Here is a 16,964-nt window from a genome sequence, read left to right on the forward strand (position 1 = left end):
CCCCCCGATATACATCCAACAATAGCGGTGTCATCAGAGAAAGCACTGGAAATGTCAAAGAACATGACCCCCACCATGCTTCCGGCTGACTCCAGGTGAGATAGGGCTCAATGCAGCATGTAGATAATAGATAATGGCGTCATCAACCCCGTTGCCAGGACGTTATGCAAACTACAGCGGGTCGAGCGCTGAGCTCACCTGGGCACAGAGGTGGCCGAAGACAATCCTCTCCATGGTCTTCATCAGGTGGGAGGTCAGGGCAACGGGTCTGTAATGGTTCGGCTCCTTAGGATGAGGTATTTTGGGAACCGGGACAACACAGGATGTCTTCCATAGGGCTGGGACTCTCTCCAGGCTAAGACTCAGGCTAATCATGTACAGGACCACGTCACCGAGCTGGTCTGCACACTACCTGAGGACCCTGGGGCTGATGTGGTTAGGTCCTGCGGCCTTAATCCTCCTTAACTCCTTCCTGACCTGGTCTGCCGTGAGGCGGAGGGGGCTGGTGGGCGGTGACTGCTCAGGAGCTGTGGGATATTGAGAAACCCCAGTGACAGTGGGAGGAGGGGCAAGGTCTAGCTGAGGTGTGAGCAGCTGCAGCTGCGAGGAGACAACTGACCTGGAGAAGTAAGTCAGGTGGGCTGGCAGGGTGGGGGCTGAGGACTGGGTAGAGTCAAATCTATTGAGAAACAGATTCAGTTCATTTGCCCAGGCCTTGTCCTCCATGACCTGGAGACCATCTCCACTTTTACCATGAATATAGGCCCAGGGTGCTGGGGGGCCCCTTGATGCTCTGAGTTTTTCCCCTCCCTTCCCCTCTCCTCTCCTTTGCATGCATCTATATGCCACCATTACGCATCACTGTGTGTCACCTCTCTCCTGTAGTGTGTCCTCTCTCTCTCCCTGTACCTTTCTGCAGGTAGCCCTGGCTCTGGAGCTCTACATTTCTGATGAGCAGTCACCAGCCACATCAACCTGCCCAGTGCTTGATTGTTTGTTGTTGTGTCCTGTTGCTTTTCTTCTTTTCTCTCTCCTCTATCCACTCACTCCAATCAGTCGAGGCAGAAGGGCGCCCACCAAGAACCGGGGTCTGTCGAAGGTTTCTTCCGTTAAAGAGAGTTTTTCCTCCCCACTGTCGCCACATACTTGCTCAAGGGGTATTTGTTGGGTTTTCCTCTATAATAATAGTGATAATTGTAAGGTCTATACAGTACCTTACTTTGTAAAGTGTCCTGAGATTACTTTTGTTGTGATTTGGTGTTATACAAATACATTTGAATTTGAATAAACTGACATCCCATTTCTATTTCATCATGTCAAAGCAATGGGCATGCAGTCAGGGCAACATTAAGGACTGAAGTGGGATACCTATGAAATTAATTTTCCACGTTTCGCCACTTTTGTGGAGTTTACCTTATGTTTAAATTACCGTAAATCCTTAAATTCCTTGTAGTTCTCCAGCAGAAGGCCTCGCTCTGCTGGAGTGACAGACTGTGCACACTCTCCTTAGACATCTGTGTGTAGCCAATTAGAAACCAGCAGATCATGGTTTCAACTGTGTGCATGCACTTACCTCAGAGGATTGATTTCAGCTTTTCTAATCCACAACACTGGTGTAGGGGTTGAAAAACCGAATTATCTGGATATCCTTAGCTGACATTACAAAATTCATCAGTTTGATCTTTGATCTGTTTAGTGACGTACTAAGAATATCCCCCAGTTCATACTAGGTATTGCCAAACATTAGTGTGTATTTGCATATACATAACAGCACATACAATATTGGGCAATATCTATCTGTTAGAGACATCACGTACCAATTCCCTCGTTGTTGGAGTGCAGCAGCTCCATGAGCGGTGCTGATGCTCCTTCTGCATCAATGACTTCTGCGGATTGTTTGTCCAGAGCCAGCTCACACAAGACACCCGCAGACACTCGCTTCACATTCTCCACATGTGAGTAAAGCAGCTGGATAAACACACACACATAAATCTGTGATTTTAAGAGTTTCGGTAGAACCAATTAGCTTATTGTCGCAAAACTTTGGCAACAACAAAGCAAACATCTCTTTATTTAAAGACCTCTCAAGTTGGTGTGCTCTCAATATTTTTAAGTAAATGCAGTAGTGTAGGCTCAGTGATGTTTGCATGTTTTCCCATTGTCTATGTGGGTTTCCCTAAGATGTCTAAAGACATGCAGATTATCTTACTTGCAGACTTTAATTTATCTGCACTAGGCATGACTGTGACAACATAATATTTTTCTCTGTGTTCTGAATCAGCACGTCTCAAAAACAGTTTGATCAAAAACTGAACATTATCATCTTTATGAAGAAGGAATTATCACAGGACCATTGTATTAGAGTGCATTAGTTTTAGCTTAGTGTACCTAATGAAATAACTAATAATGCTAAGAGACATGTGTGCACTTTACCTCCAGTTTTCCTTGGGCATATATAATACCTGTATTTAGATTCAATTTTCTTATTTATTTGCATGTAAGGTCACAAAATCCAACAGTCATCTGTTGGATGGGAATTCAGAGGGACACAGTATTAACCTATTATACACCCTTAGCTACCCACAGACTTTGGACTTCTGACTTGACTCAGAGTCGGCCATATCTTTGGTGTGATTGGAGAAGATTCTTATCAAGCCCAGAGTGAGAAACAATCTTGTACTACCTCCTCAGTTTCAAACAGTTTCAGTACCGGCTATGGATGTAGTTCAGGAGGTAGAGCAATTCAATTCCAAGCTTCTCCAGTCTAAAGTGCACTTGACCAAGACACTGAACCCCAGAAACATGTCTGAATGTGTATGAATGCACAGTCAAGAGGGCTGCTCAGTTTCATAAAAATGGTATCATACAGAAGCTGTTTCAGTAGTTTGTGCAATCATTTCATATGCATGCTGGAGCATGTAAGAATACCTGTACAAACAGTGGTATGGTCTGCATACTGGCAATTTCTCCTCTGTTTATGGGGTCTCTGGCCAGAATGTGAAGAGCTCCTGTGCAACCCTCTACAATTTCCTCCATACGAACACCATCCTGATAATATAGATAAACGAAAAGAAAAATACAGTATGAAAGAAATAAAGATAAATACAGTATGTTTGCATTTTGTCTACTGATTTCTAACATCAGCGGGTTAATTTGATACATGTAGAGCAAATACTAAATGTTTATGTAGAACCTGCATATGAATAAGATAACTGGTATTGATCTGAATGAGCACCTGTTCTATATCCATCTTCTCTTGTACGTCTGGCTTTATTTATTATAGAAACATCTCCCCCTGGGAGCAGGGGTTTCCCAGCAGGCACTGGGGTAATGGTCTTACGATATAGGACTTACATGTTTTCCTGCGATATTACTGGTGTTATTGTATTTCACATTGTGCTTGCCATACAACAATTCATTATGAGAGAATGAAGTGAGACCATGTGATGCAGTGTGCATGAATCCTCATAATCTCCATATAGCGCAAGCAGACTTTCACCAGAAATGATGATGCATTTCTTCATGGTGGCATCAGTGTCCTTGCTGATCCGCTCTGATACGGGGACTGGGGCAGCGCCGGCATCCCAGCCGACTTGCTTGGGAACAGGAGCTTAAGTGGAACAGAGTCAGAGGCAGTGTCCCAGCCAACTCGCACTGGAACCGAGTCAGAAGCGGCATTGGCATCCCAGCCGACCCACTGGCAAACTGGAGCAGAGGCAGCAAGGGAACAAATGTGGTCTCAACCCACTCAGGAGCAGAGGTGGTGGTGCCAGGTGCAGAGGTAGTATTGACCCACTCCAAAACAGGGATGGTAGTGACATTGACCTGCTTGAGGACAGGGCCAGGGATGTCAGCATTGGTATTCTAGATAGCTGGAACCTTGGTGGAGATGTTTCTGTTGGCACGCTGTAGGCATGGAGCCTCAGCAGGGACACTTTCAACAGCACATCAGAGGTTAACCTTTTCAGCTGGGATATTTTCGCTGACAGGCCTTGGAACAGGTTTCCTTGTCAGCACTCTGGTGAATTGAATCCTTGACGGGGGCATCTTCATCGGTGCACTGAAGCACCGGAGCTTCGGTGGGGAGGCTCTTGTCGGCACACCGGGGAACAGCTGCATCGGGGGAACATTAATACCAGCTTCCTAGGGGCCTGGGGCTGAGTGGGTAGCTTGATCCATTTCCGACCTCTCCTCCTGGAGATGGAGTGTGATTCTGGTACAGGCTGAGGCTGGGTCTCTGGAGCAGGCTGGTGCTATGGCTCCAGAGCAGGCTGTCAGAAGGGGTTTTTTGAGAGTGACCCTTCCTCTGGGTTCTTCTCTTCTCTAACCCCCTCCGGACACACAGCAAGACGAGTTCCCCAGAATGGTGAGGTCTCAGGGTGGGGAGCAGGTGAATCTTGGTTCAGCTCAGGCTCTGGCGACAAGGTCACTACTCCAAGATGGATGGAGGGGTTGGCCAACTGCATCTTGGATGCAAACCTGTCCTTACTGACTGAGCAATGAGGGGAAAGAGGATGCTCCATTTGAGCCTTGAGTTGTCACTGAATTGACTGGGCTTCCATTGGGCTCAGGTTGGTCTAACAGGGCTGGGGCAGAATATACCTGGACACTATGTCCTCGCAGTCCTGTCTCACCCTGGCCTCAGCAGAGATTACCTGGGCCACCAGCCTTTGTGTCTCTGGATACTCCATAAGCCAGGGATGACACTGGTACAGATCCTTGATTCTGGCACAAGCCTCTAGTTTCTCCCAAGGGTTGTTGGCGTGCCTAAACCGGTCAATTAATGCTTCAATAACCAGAGTCATTATTATTATCTGCCTCAGCAGGTCCGCTGAGTCCTTTCTTGACTGGTTCATTCTGTTAGATCTCATGTAGGATAGGACCCAAAAAGGAGACACAGATTGAGGGATAATATAGAGTCAGGTTTAATATAAGGACTCTGGACATGGAGGGTAGGGAAAAAAAACTCAAGAACTCCACTTGATAAGACTTTACAAAAGTAAAACTAGACCAACAACAAAAACAGTTCCATCAGGGATAACTAGGCAAACTTAAATTAACAACTAAAACCAAAACCAGAAAACAAACCAAGAATACTTGCTGACATGAAAAGTCCAACACTCAAATGAACAGTCCAAAGGAAACCAAGGCAAGAAACAAAAGAGTGACTGATACAAAAAACTTACAATTCAGACAGGCATGGTGTGGCAAGTGGAGATAATGAACCAGCAAGTGACTGAAGGAAAGGAAGAGATTATATGGGCTGAAGACCAGTGGATAATAAGCAACAGGTGGAAACAATAAGTGATGATTGTGATAGTTTTTGTTAAAGAACCTTGCCTTTACTTTTATAAACCTTATACTTTATATATAAAATCTTATACTTTTATGTTTCAAATGACAATATTTGTATTATATACATAGTTACTGAAGAAGAAACAAGAAAATTGCTTTTTGACAAGCATGCATAGAGGTGTCACCATTCAGTGACTGTCAGGTCCGCTCGGCAGACCTGCCTCTCTTCCTCCTTTCTCTCTCTCTCGTCCTGTGGGATTGGCGCCTCAGCTGTGTCGCATTGGGTAATCAGCAACTCGTTGGGTGATGCGCACAGCTAAGGCACATGCGACTAATCAGTTTCCTTCCTCATTTAAACCCCTGGCAGACACCCCGCCGTCGCCAGAGCATTAAATGGACTTCTTACGCCAAATTAGTTTCGACGCTGACAGTCCCTGTGCTGTCGATTATTCTTTGGACATTGGCAATATGAGTTTTCTCCACAAGTGAAGTAAGTCTTCAGCGCTAACAGTTTACTGTGGGCTGATATGCTTCAGTGGCGCTAGCCGTGGGTGCTAGCAGCGAGCGCTACACCTGCCCGATCTTGTGTTCTCCTGTGTCTCTCCTGTCATCTCAACGACCGCCGTTCTCCTGTGTACTCACCTGTTCGTCCTGGTCTTCTCAGCCATCACTGTCAACCCTGGTTGTGTATATACTGTACAGTACATTGACTCTGTTATGTTGTCACTTTCTGTTTTTTCCATTAAACCTGCATTTTTCCACTAGCACCTGGGTCTGAAAATTTGAGTCCTACCTCAGTTCTCCCTCACCTCCATGGTGAGGGGATTCAACCATAACAGTGACATCAGTAAGCAACCACATCACTCATGTTCCAGACCTGGTATGTCTGCTGTGAGGAGGAGGCATGCCTCTGTGTGTCCTGGTGAGCCTTCAGCAACAGGTTGACCAGTCGTGGAATAGCACCTGCTTCCCTCAGTTGCACCTGATTTGCCGGACACAGCGCCAGGTTCCGGATTAGACCAACTGTGGCCTGAGGAGAGGAAAGAGATTTTAAAAAAGTTTCTCAAAAGAACATTCCAGACTATTTTGGGGGCAGCTTAAAAGACACCTTTACATGTGGTACCTCCAAATAGCAGTGCCAGCTACTATTTGGAATTTAAGCAAACTGCATACACTGCATTCAGGTTTACCAACCTGTGAGCGATGCTTCATATCAGAGGAAAACACAGAGATTAGAGAAAAATAGTCTTATTTTTTTGTTTAGATGAGCTCGCACACAGCTAGTAAGACAACTGGGCCAGCTCCCACCATCCGGACATCCAAAAGAGATCAGTGCTGTCTCTCGGCTGCACTGGCAAAGTGCTTAGCTCTGACTTTACTTTTTGAGCACTTTGTGCAAAGTTTGTGCCCCTGCAGATATTTCAGAGGGAAGAGCATTAATGAAAGCGTGCTGGCAAAGATATATAAAAATGTAAGCACATTAAAAATGCAGATGGTCCACAACCATGTTTTTAGGTCCAGAAATTCTCATGACATACCTTTTTTCACTCTCTTATAGTTTCTGAGTTTGACAAAATTTCCTATTTTAAATGTTTTACACAAAGGTCTTGTTCATTCTTTAATAATACTGAATATATAATAGATTTTTACTGTGTTAAAAGGGGAAAACAGGGCTTGGTAAAAAATCTTCAGACTTTTTATGATACTATAGTGGCATTCGAAAAAGTCTGACGAAAACTGAATCGTACGAAAACTAAAGCAATATTTCCCATAAGAAATAATGTTAATCCAATTAATCTGTTCAGACACCCAAAAATATTAACAAAAAATACATTTTATAGAGAATAACTATATTTTTACATACAGAAAACAATGAGAAATAAATATAAATGACTAATGAAATGGATAAATGAACATTTAACATCAATTTTACCTTAATTGAAGACTCTTTTTGGCGTATAGAAGACAGCGAGGAAGGGAGAGGGAGGAGGAGAGGTTATTGTTTGGAAGGGGAATCCCCCTCCATAAGGACTTCATGTATTAAGGCCCTATCTGGGGTTACTTCCCTTCACTCATTTCTTCCGGGAAATGAGTGGCCGCGTCACACGGGCAGGCGGACGAGTTTGGTATGGACTAATGACGCTGAACCGACCAATCAACAGTACGAAAACCGAGTGGATGTACGAAAACTGGGACAAAATTTCGATGAAAAAAGTCGTCGAAAACCGAATCGTACGAAAAGTGGGGCATACGAAAACCGAGGTTCCACTGTATAAGTAAGTAAAGTATACTATTTTGGTTTGTAGGTGGAAGTAAATGCTTACAGACCTGTCAGTCCCAGAAAGGCCAGCCTTTAAGAGCTGGTTGGGTCAGGCCCACCCATTCATCCACCCCAGTATTCCCCTGTAGACACTGTGGTTCAGTATGCTACATTACATAACTTTCTCCTTTGCTTGTGTTATATTTACAAAGGTCACTACAGGGAACCTAATTATAACATGTTACTGTTGGTTGTATTAACCTGCTGGTACAAACCACATGTGGTCTAATTTTTTACAGAAGGTCTCCAAATTTGTTTTTTTTCCCACAAGTGATAAATTGATTGGGTTTTTTTCTCCATTGCTGAACAGAAAAATACTATATGGGCACTTACACTGCAATCAAATATCAAATGCTTTTTTTTTTTTGCTGTGTAACAGTGTGTAATTCCACTTGCTACTGCTGTCATAATTTGCAATAGCTGTATGGTCTGTGTGTTGGCTCAAGGGTGCCCTTTTTGGTGCATAAATGTTACTGGTAATGTTGCCAGATCATGAGGTCTGTACCCCAGTGCAGCAGCTAACTGAGGTCCATTATACAGTCGCAGCCCCTCACAAAAGTTTAAATTAATTAAAATAGTATTATTATAATTTATAAAATCAATATACCTGACTTTCAACCAGAAAGTTGTTGAAATAGTTTTCATTTAATGCTGTAATTCGAAGCACAGTAAACCTGTCCATCCATGAAAAACAAAACATTAAATATAAATATAATTTCTCTTCATTTTTTGATTGACTGATGTCTGTTAAGGGGATTAGTGGATGGTCTATTAACCCGGAGTTCACTGGATTGCTATTCATTTTGCATGTCTTGTAAATAATATCCATGTGCAAGTGAAATGTCTTAGCTAAAATATACGACATTGTCAAGTAAATTATATCAATTAAATTATATCTCCACCTTAGCTGCAACATTTGAAATAGTTACATGATATTAATTACAATCCAATAACCTTTAAGGCTTAATGAGCACTTTTAGCCTAACTACAGTACTTCAATTTTTTAAAATGCTAATATGGTTAAATAGTCTTATATTTCTATAGCGCTTTTCTACATTTTACAGCACACTCAAAGCACTTTCACACTACTTGGCCATTCACCCACACTGGTGTTATCACCAGGAGTGACTGTGGGTTCAGTGTTTTGCTCATGGACACTTCGACATGTTGACTAGACAAGCTGGGAATTGAACCGCTAATCTTTCGGTTAGGAAATGACCCACTATACCTCCTGAGCCACAGCCGCCCCCCCAAGGTTGTAGGCAAGTAACATTTTGAAATCATAACTTCAGCATTCTTATAATGTGGTATCGTTACTTTAACCTAAAATACTGTAGGGTTGTGTGCTCTCTTGTGTTATTGTCTTTTTTGTGAGTTTTCTGCAATAAATCTTGTATTACTTTAATCAGAGACCATCTCTTTAACATGACAGCTCACTCCAAACACACGTTCTCCCTTTTTTATGGGCAAGAAACATTGTGCTGGCATTTTAGTTGGCAGAGCAGCAGCTATCTTTGGGACCTGGAGAAGACACAGGAGGGGAAAGTGTTCAGGTACCCTGGTTAAGTTAAGCCAGTAGGGAAACCGTACGAATCTAGCAAATCTCCACTCTCCAGCCAAAAAAAATGGATGAACTGCTTCTCATCAACTGGGTTAACTCTGACTTCTTGTGTTTTGCTGAGGTGTGGGCAGGCACAGTGAGCGAGGTCAGTTTAGAGTGGAGGATGCAGGGCTAAAGTCTACAAAGAGGATTCCTACATAGGTTCCTGGGCCCGCAGTGTATTGCAGGATGTTATACAGTGCCATGTTGACTGCATCATCCAATGACCCATTTGCCTAGTAGGCAAACTGCAAGGGATCCAGCAGTAGATCTGTGATGTCCTTTAGGTGGGTAAACACCATTCTAAAGGTCTTCATTACCAAAGATGCCAAGGCGACAGGTCTCTAGTCATTCAGTCCACTGATGGAGGGTTTCTTGGGAACTTGGATGATGGTTGAGTGCTTGAAGCAGGAAGGAACTTCACAGAGCTCCAGTGATATGTTGAAGATATGTATGAAGATGGGGGCCAGCTGATCACCACAAGGTTTCAGACAGGAGGGAGTCACACCTTTTGGGGCTGGTGCCTTCCTGATCTTCACAGAGATGTCACATACATCTTTTTTTCATATTGTTGGGAGTGGGGATCCAGGGGGAAGGGTGGGGTTGTTTGAACAGGGAGCAGTGGCTGGCGGCATGTCTAAGGTGGTGTGGGTAAGGGGTGTGAAATTTTGATTCACAAACCTGAAGTAAATCATATTCAGGTTATCTGCCATTTGATGGTTCTCCACAACAAAGGAGGATGATTTCCAGTGATGTTGTGTAGTCTTTTTTACACAGATGACAGAACTCCCACCTCCGACAGAGCTTCAAACAGGTGCCAAGGGAGACTGGGGACATTGAGTCCGAATGGACTATGTTCCACAGCTCCATTGTCAGGGCGGCTGCTGGGAGCTGTGGCCGTAAGGTCTCCGGTGCCTGTTGCGGCGGCAATCCCCAAACACAGTGGTGGACACCGCAAGTAAGGGATACTGTCAAGCTGAAGAGGGAGCTCTATTCAGCCTGGTTGGATCATGGGACTCCTGAAGCAGCTGGAAGGTCTCGACAGGTCAAGTGGGACACAACTCTGGCAGTCACCATGGCAAAAACACAGGCCTGGGAGGAGTTCGGTGAGGCCATAAAGGAAGACTTTCGGTTGGTTTCAAAGAGATTCTGGAGAACCCTTCGGTGGCTCAGGAGGGAAAGCAGTGTTCTGCCAACACTGTTTACAGTGGAGGTGGTGTGTTGCTGACCTCAACTGAGGATGTCATCGGCTGGTGGAAGGAGTACTTTGAAGATCTCCTCAATCCCTCTAACACACCTTCTGTAAAGGAAGCCAGGGCTGGGGACTTGGAAGGGGACTTGTCCATTACCCTGGCTGAAGTTGCTGAGGTAGCTAAGGAACTCCTTGGTGGCAAGGCTCTGGGGGTGGATGAGGTCCGCTCCGAGTTTCTCAAGTCTATGAATGTTGTGGGGCTGTCTTGGCTGACACACCTCTGCACCACTGCGTGGAGTTTGGGGATGGTGGCTCTGGATTGGCAGACCAGGATGTTGGTCCCCCTTCTTAAAAAGGGGAACCAGAGAGTGTGTTCCAACTATAGGGTGATCACACTTCTTAGCCTCCCCGGGAAAGTCTATGCCAGGGTACTGGAGAGGAGAATAAGGCCAAAAGTCGAACCTTGGATTCAGGAGGAACAGTGTGGTTTTTGCCCCGGCCGTGGAAAACTGGACCAGCTCTATACCCTCACTAGGATGTTGGAGGGTTCATGGGAGTTTGCCCAACCAGTCTACATGTGTTTTCTGGATCTGGAGAAGGCATTCGACCATGTCCCTCATGGTACTTCAGGATTATGGGGTTACGGGCTGTTCGTTCCCTGTATGACTGGTGTAGGAGCTTGATTTGCATTGCCAGCAGTAAGTCAGACTTGTTTCCGGTGCATGTTAGACTCCGCCAAGGCTGCCCTTTGTCACCAATTGTGTATATTATTTTTATGGACAGAATTTCTAGGCGTAGCCAGGGAACGGAGGGTGTCTGTTTTGGTACCCGCAGAATCTCATCTCAGCTTTTTGTGGATGATGTGGTTCTGTTGGCTTCATCAGTTCAAGACCTACAGCATGCACTGGAGGGGTTTGCAGCCATGTGTGAAGCGATGGGGATGAGAATTAGCACCTCCAAATCCGAGGCCATGGTTCTCTATTGGACAAAGGTGGATTGCCCTCTCTGGATTGGGGGTGTGTTGCTCCCTCAAGTGGAAGAGTTTAAGTATTTGGTGGTCTTGTTCACGAGTGAGAGAAAAATGGAGCGACAGGTTGACAAACGGATCAGTGTGGTGTCCGCAGTAATGCAGTGTCTGTATTGTCCATTGTGGTGATGAAGGAGCTGAGTTGTAAGGCGAAGTTCTCAATTTACTGCGTTCCTTCTCTCATCTATGGCCATGAACTTTGGATCATGATCGAAACAATGAGATCACAAATACAAGCGGCAGAAATGAGTTTCCTTTGGAGAGTGGCTGGGCACACCCTTAAGGATAGGGTGCGAAGCTCAGTCACCAGTGAGGCTGATGACCACACACATCCTCACAAAAGCTAATGTATGATGTTACAGTGTCAGTGGGTTTCTCCAGGGCTGTAGAAGCATCTTCACAAAACACTTCAAGATTAAGGGAGGATTCAAAACAGTAGCCTTTAAACCCCTGAAGGATATGCTGAAAAAAACGTAGGAAAAAAACCAACTGGACTTGATTTTAGGTCGAAGACACTTCACCTCTCATCCAAGAAGCTTCATCAGTCCAGCCTGACTGGCGTTGAGCCAGAAATATTTATCCCCATCAGTTGTCCTTTGATGGCCAACAATGTCCCCTAACGACTGAGTCATTATAGCCCAGTATTGGTGAGCATTGTTACCTGTCTCTGAACTCTCACCTGTGGACTGACGCCTATTGTCCTGGTGGACATATTTGGGCAGAGATCTCAAAACAGAGTTGTAGATGGATGACAAGTTGTGTCTTAGTCCACCACCCCTATTTAGTGAGGGGTGTTCTATTTGGACAAAAATAGCTTTCTTGACTCCTCCCAAACCAGCGATGTTCTCTGGAGAGGATCTGGACTTCACTGTCCTCAAAAGAATGTCCTTTGTCCTTCAGGTGGAGGTGGACTGCTGACTCTGGTCCACTGGAGTTGGCCCTCCTGTGTTGGGTCTTGCATTTGTGCAGTGGCTGCTTAGTTTCACCAATGTACAAGTTGTTACACTCCTGACCACTCTTAATTGCATACACCACATCACTCTGTGTGGGTGTTTTGTCCTTCAGGTGGACCAGACTTTGTCAGGTGTCCCCTGACTTAAAGTTGACTGTGATATTGTGTTTGCAAAAGATCCTTTTTAGCTTCTCTATAAACCAGCCACATAAGGGATGACACTGTTATCCCCTCTTGTTTCTGGTTTCTCCCTGTTAGTGTTGGGCCTCTTCCTTGCTTTGATGAAGGCCCACTTGGGGTATCCACAAGCCTGAAGGGAGTTCTGAATGTGTAGTTTCTCCTTCTTGGCCTCTTCTGCAGATGTGGGGACTTCCTCTGCCCTGTCGTTTAGAATTCTGATGATTCTAAGTTTGTGTTGTAGTGGATGGTGTTAATCAAAAAGCAGGTATTGGTCCGTGTGTAGGTTTCTGATATACTTCTACCTTCAGGTTTCTGTCCCCTCCCAAGTGGACTGCACAATCCAAAAAGGCCAGACAGTCATCTTTGGCATCCTCACGAGTGAACTTGATGTTGATATCCACAGAGTTGATATGCTTGGTGAAAGCCTCTACCTCCTGGGTCCTGATTTTAACCCATGTGTCATCCATGTGGCTGGGAGTGGTACCAGTGAAGACAGAGCTTTGTCCTCAAATTCTTCCATGTACAGGTTGTTAACTATATGAGACACTGGGGAGCCCATAGCACAACTGTGTTGCTGCCTATAGAAGTGCCCCCTAAACTGGAAGTAGGTAGTGTTTAAACAGAGTTCCAGCAGAGTGCATACTTGGTCTGGGGTGAGGTTAGTCCTGCTGTTCAGTGTGTCATCCTTCAGGAGTCTCTTCTTCACTGCCTTTACAGCCTCTGTGGTGGGGATGCAAGTGAACAAGGATGTGACATCATATGAAACCATGGTCTCGTCCTGGCGTAGCTGCAGTTGTTTGACTTTCCTCAAGAAGTCCTTGGAGTTAATTATGTAGTTTTGTGTTCCCCAGCAAAGGAGCCAGAATGGTGGCCACGTGCTTGATACTGCTGACAATTGGTCAGAGGGGGGCTCCTTCCTTGTGTATTTCTAGACCATAAAGGCAAGAGATGGCCTCCCCAGGGTATAGTCTGTAGTATAGTTGCCTGTCAATAACTCCCTCCTTTTCTAGCTTCTGTAAACAGTCTATAACCTTCTTCTTGTAGCCACTGGTGGGGTTCCTCTTTAGTGCTTCATAGGTGGTGGTGTCACTGAGGAGGTTGGAAACTCTGGTGTGATAGTGAGCTGAGTTTCGGACCACCAGCCATCTGCCTTTGTCAACTGGAAGGATTATGATGGTTTCATCCTTCTCTAGTGCAGCCAAAGCTCTGATATACTCAGGGGTAAGGTTCGAGGGTGGGCGTTTGGCACTGGCCAAAGCGGCTATGACCATCATCCACAGTTCTTCCGCCTCTGTCTCAGCCAGCTTGTTGTTCCTAATGACCAACTCTGTGGCTGTGATGAAGGGATCAATAGGGATTTGTTTGGGTGTGACTGCAAAGTTCAATCCCTTGGCTAATACCTCTTTTTCTGTTGTGTTTGGAAAGTTACGCCTTTTCCAAGAATCTTGAGATCTTCTGAAAGATTTCTCTGGTAACAGTTGATTCAGGGAAGGATATTTTGTGTCAGAAACGGCGCACGTAATGCGGGCAAAAAGTGTTTAGGTGAACTCAATTAAATGGCCAGACGAGGAAGTGTAAAACAAAAACCATATCTTTATTAAGAGAACTAAAACTAAACAAAAAAAACCATACACGGTGGAAACAAAAACTCACGGTCAGTATCGGTCCCAGGTCAGAGCCAGCAAACACGTACATCCAGGGGAATCCAAAGTGCGTAGTTCATAGGGAAAGTCCAATAAGCCGATACACATAAGCAGTCCGAGATAAGAGGGCAAGGCAGAACAGAGTAATCCAATGAAACAGTCCGAGTCAGAAACACAAATACCAAAAACCGAATATAGTGCTGGAAAGTCAGAGCTGGGGTCTAGAACAATCTGGCAGCGTCCTTGTGGGAGGACGCTGCCTAAATAGAGGTGTAAACAGGTGCACATAATAACAAAGCAGGTGAAACTAATGTGAGTGATGAAGAACGTAAAAAGACCGAAACTAAGGTGAAACAAAAACAGGAAGTAATGTCAAAATAAAAGCCGGACAGGAAGCAACGGAACCGAATCGTGACAATTTTGTAACTGATACTCAAACCAGTAAGCTATTGTGCTCTTTGCATTAAAAGAATAGTGTGGTGCTCTCATAAAGGGCTCATCAGGGAGTTGAACAAGGGACCTCTCGCACCCTAAGCATGATCAACTGATCTCTTATGGTTTAAAGGCGGATTCAAAACAGCAGCCTTTAAACCCCTGAAGGTAACTGCTGCTTAAATCAAGAAAGTTAAGTTATTTGTATGCATAAACCTCACTGTGCATTCAGAGAACAGAGCTGCATTCTCATGAAAGGCTCATCCGGGAGTTGAACTCAATCTCTCGCACCCGAAGCGAGAATCATAACCCTAGACCAACAAGCCCAGACTAAAACATCACATCTCACGGCAAAATCTGGGCCAAAGGTCAAATCAGTAGAAAGCATTGCAATCAGTGCGACTTCTTTGCCTATCAATTTAAAGGATCTACACTTGCAGTTTTCCCCTTCTTCTAGAGCTTATTCTCAGCTAGAATAAACAATTTTGGACATTTTCTAGGCAATAGCTCAACCAAAGGTGGATGTTTGTTCTCAGATTTGGAGAAAAAGCCAATGTGAGATCTCATGTGCATAGGACACAACGTTGTAATGAAATGTTGCTACTTTCACTCAAATGTGGATAAGAAAAACCACAGGCTTTTTAGTCACCATTTCCAGAAAGCCATTGTGCTCTTTGCTGTCAGAAAACAGTGCGGTGTTGTCATAAAGGGCTCGTCCAGGAGTTGAACCCGGGACCTCTCGCACCCGAAGCGAGAATCATACCCCTAGACCAACGAGCCAAGACACAGCAGCAATCCTTACTGCAAGATTCCGATGAAAGACTGTGGAATTCAATTCATGCAAAAGCACTGCATTTTCGAAATCAGGCAGTGCCTCTCCGTCAGTCAGGTTTACTGACCTAGACTAGCAGTTTTCCCACTTTTAGTCTTTTTGCTACGGTAGTCGAAACAATTCTTGGCCATAACCTATGCAAACTTTTAATGAAAAGCAGATGCTTTTTCACTGACTGGGAGAAAACTACAATGGTATGCTTTTACTTCTTGTATTCGTAAAAACCACCATGCTCCCTCAACTGTTCACTGAGAAAATACACTGGCATTATTGCTGAAGAACCTATCTTTGGTGACCTATGTTTGATAAGAGACAGGCTGCACCAACAGATCACACTGGAAACTGCAGAGTTTTGCACTCAGCTGTGTGAATTGTAAGGTGTGTGCAGATTCAGCCTACTAGCTATTAATCCTCTCAAGTATCTTCTTCAAAAGCTGCTGTGCCTCTGAAAGAGGAGCCCAACTATCTGCTAACACTTATGTTTTGTAAAGAGCGCATGTTGTATGAGCTGTGTCCAAAGCCCCTTTGACACTGCCTATTGGATGAGTTTTCTGCCTCACCGTTCTGTGCAGAAGGTACAGTCGGTGAATGGGGAAGGGGTCAAAGTTTTAATGAAATGTTGCTGCTTTCACTCGAATGTGGAGAAGAAAAATCGCAGGCTTTTCAGTCTTCATTTCCAGAAAGCCACTGTGCTCAGGCCATTGAGCTCTCAAGGGTTAAATTAATCTCTCTTATGGCTTTAGGGCAGATTCAAAACATTAGCCTTTAAACCCCTGAGGGATTTGATTTGATTTGATTTGATTTATTCTTTCAAACATGTAACGACAGTCAATATGTCAACACACATAATTTCACACATAACCACAAATGCATTATCAATTTGCTTATACCTAGTACATGCTTGAACGGAGTAGGAAGAAGTTAGACTTATCTAGTCCTACCCCATAACATCATCTTACCATCATTGGTTTGCAAGCAGTATTACTACATAGATAATTTTGTTCTACACCACGCTAGTGATATACTAAAAAATATTACAGACTGTTAACATTCTTACATAATTACATACTTTGATAATTATCTTCTACATCACACAAGTAGAAATATTACATAGTGTTAACATTCTTACACCACACCCACAATGTTACACCTGATTAATCCTTAAACCTGTTCTTGCATATATCTTGATTGACACATACCTTTATATTTATATTTAAACTCATCAATTCTATTACTATTTTTTATGTCCACACTTAAATTATTCCATAGTTTTACCCCACTTATGGAAATACAAAATCTTTTTTTGGTTGTAGTATAGCATGAATTTTAAAATTTAACTGACCCCTTAAATTATATCCCCCTTCCCTTTCATTAAATAGTTTTTGAATTCCACCAGGTAATAAATTGTTCCTGGCTTTATACATAAACACAGCAGTCTTATATCCCACTAAATCAAAAAATTTTAACAATTTAGACTGTATGAAAGCTACA

General features: G+C 44.1%; 1 protein-coding gene and 1 non-coding gene across 3 annotated transcripts in view; both read right to left on the minus strand.

The window, feature by feature from the left end:
* Nucleotides 1–16,964, minus strand: part of LOC109964741 (junction plakoglobin-like) — a 106,608-nt gene that overhangs the window by 11,245 nt on the left and 78,399 nt on the right. For both annotated transcript variants that reach the window (XM_020608273.1, XM_020608272.1), the window contains 3 exons: nt 6,173–6,325; nt 2,929–3,048; nt 1,818–1,968 (listed from right to left, as the gene is read on the minus strand). In XM_020608273.1, the coding sequence (XP_020463929.1) occupies nt 1,818–1,968; nt 2,929–3,048; nt 6,173–6,325 (424 nt within the window). The remainder of the gene's footprint in view (nt 1–1,817; nt 1,969–2,928; nt 3,049–6,172; nt 6,326–16,964) is intronic.
* On the minus strand, nt 15,350–15,421 carry trnap-cgg (transfer RNA proline (anticodon CGG)). The gene has a single exon. It is a non-coding gene; the product is annotated as a tRNA-Pro (tRNA).

The sequence above is a fragment of the Monopterus albus genome, unplaced genomic scaffold, assembly GCF_001952655.1.
Source record: "Monopterus albus unplaced genomic scaffold, M_albus_1.0 scaffold92.1, whole genome shotgun sequence".
Lineage (NCBI taxonomy): Eukaryota > Metazoa > Chordata > Actinopteri > Synbranchiformes > Synbranchidae > Monopterus > Monopterus albus.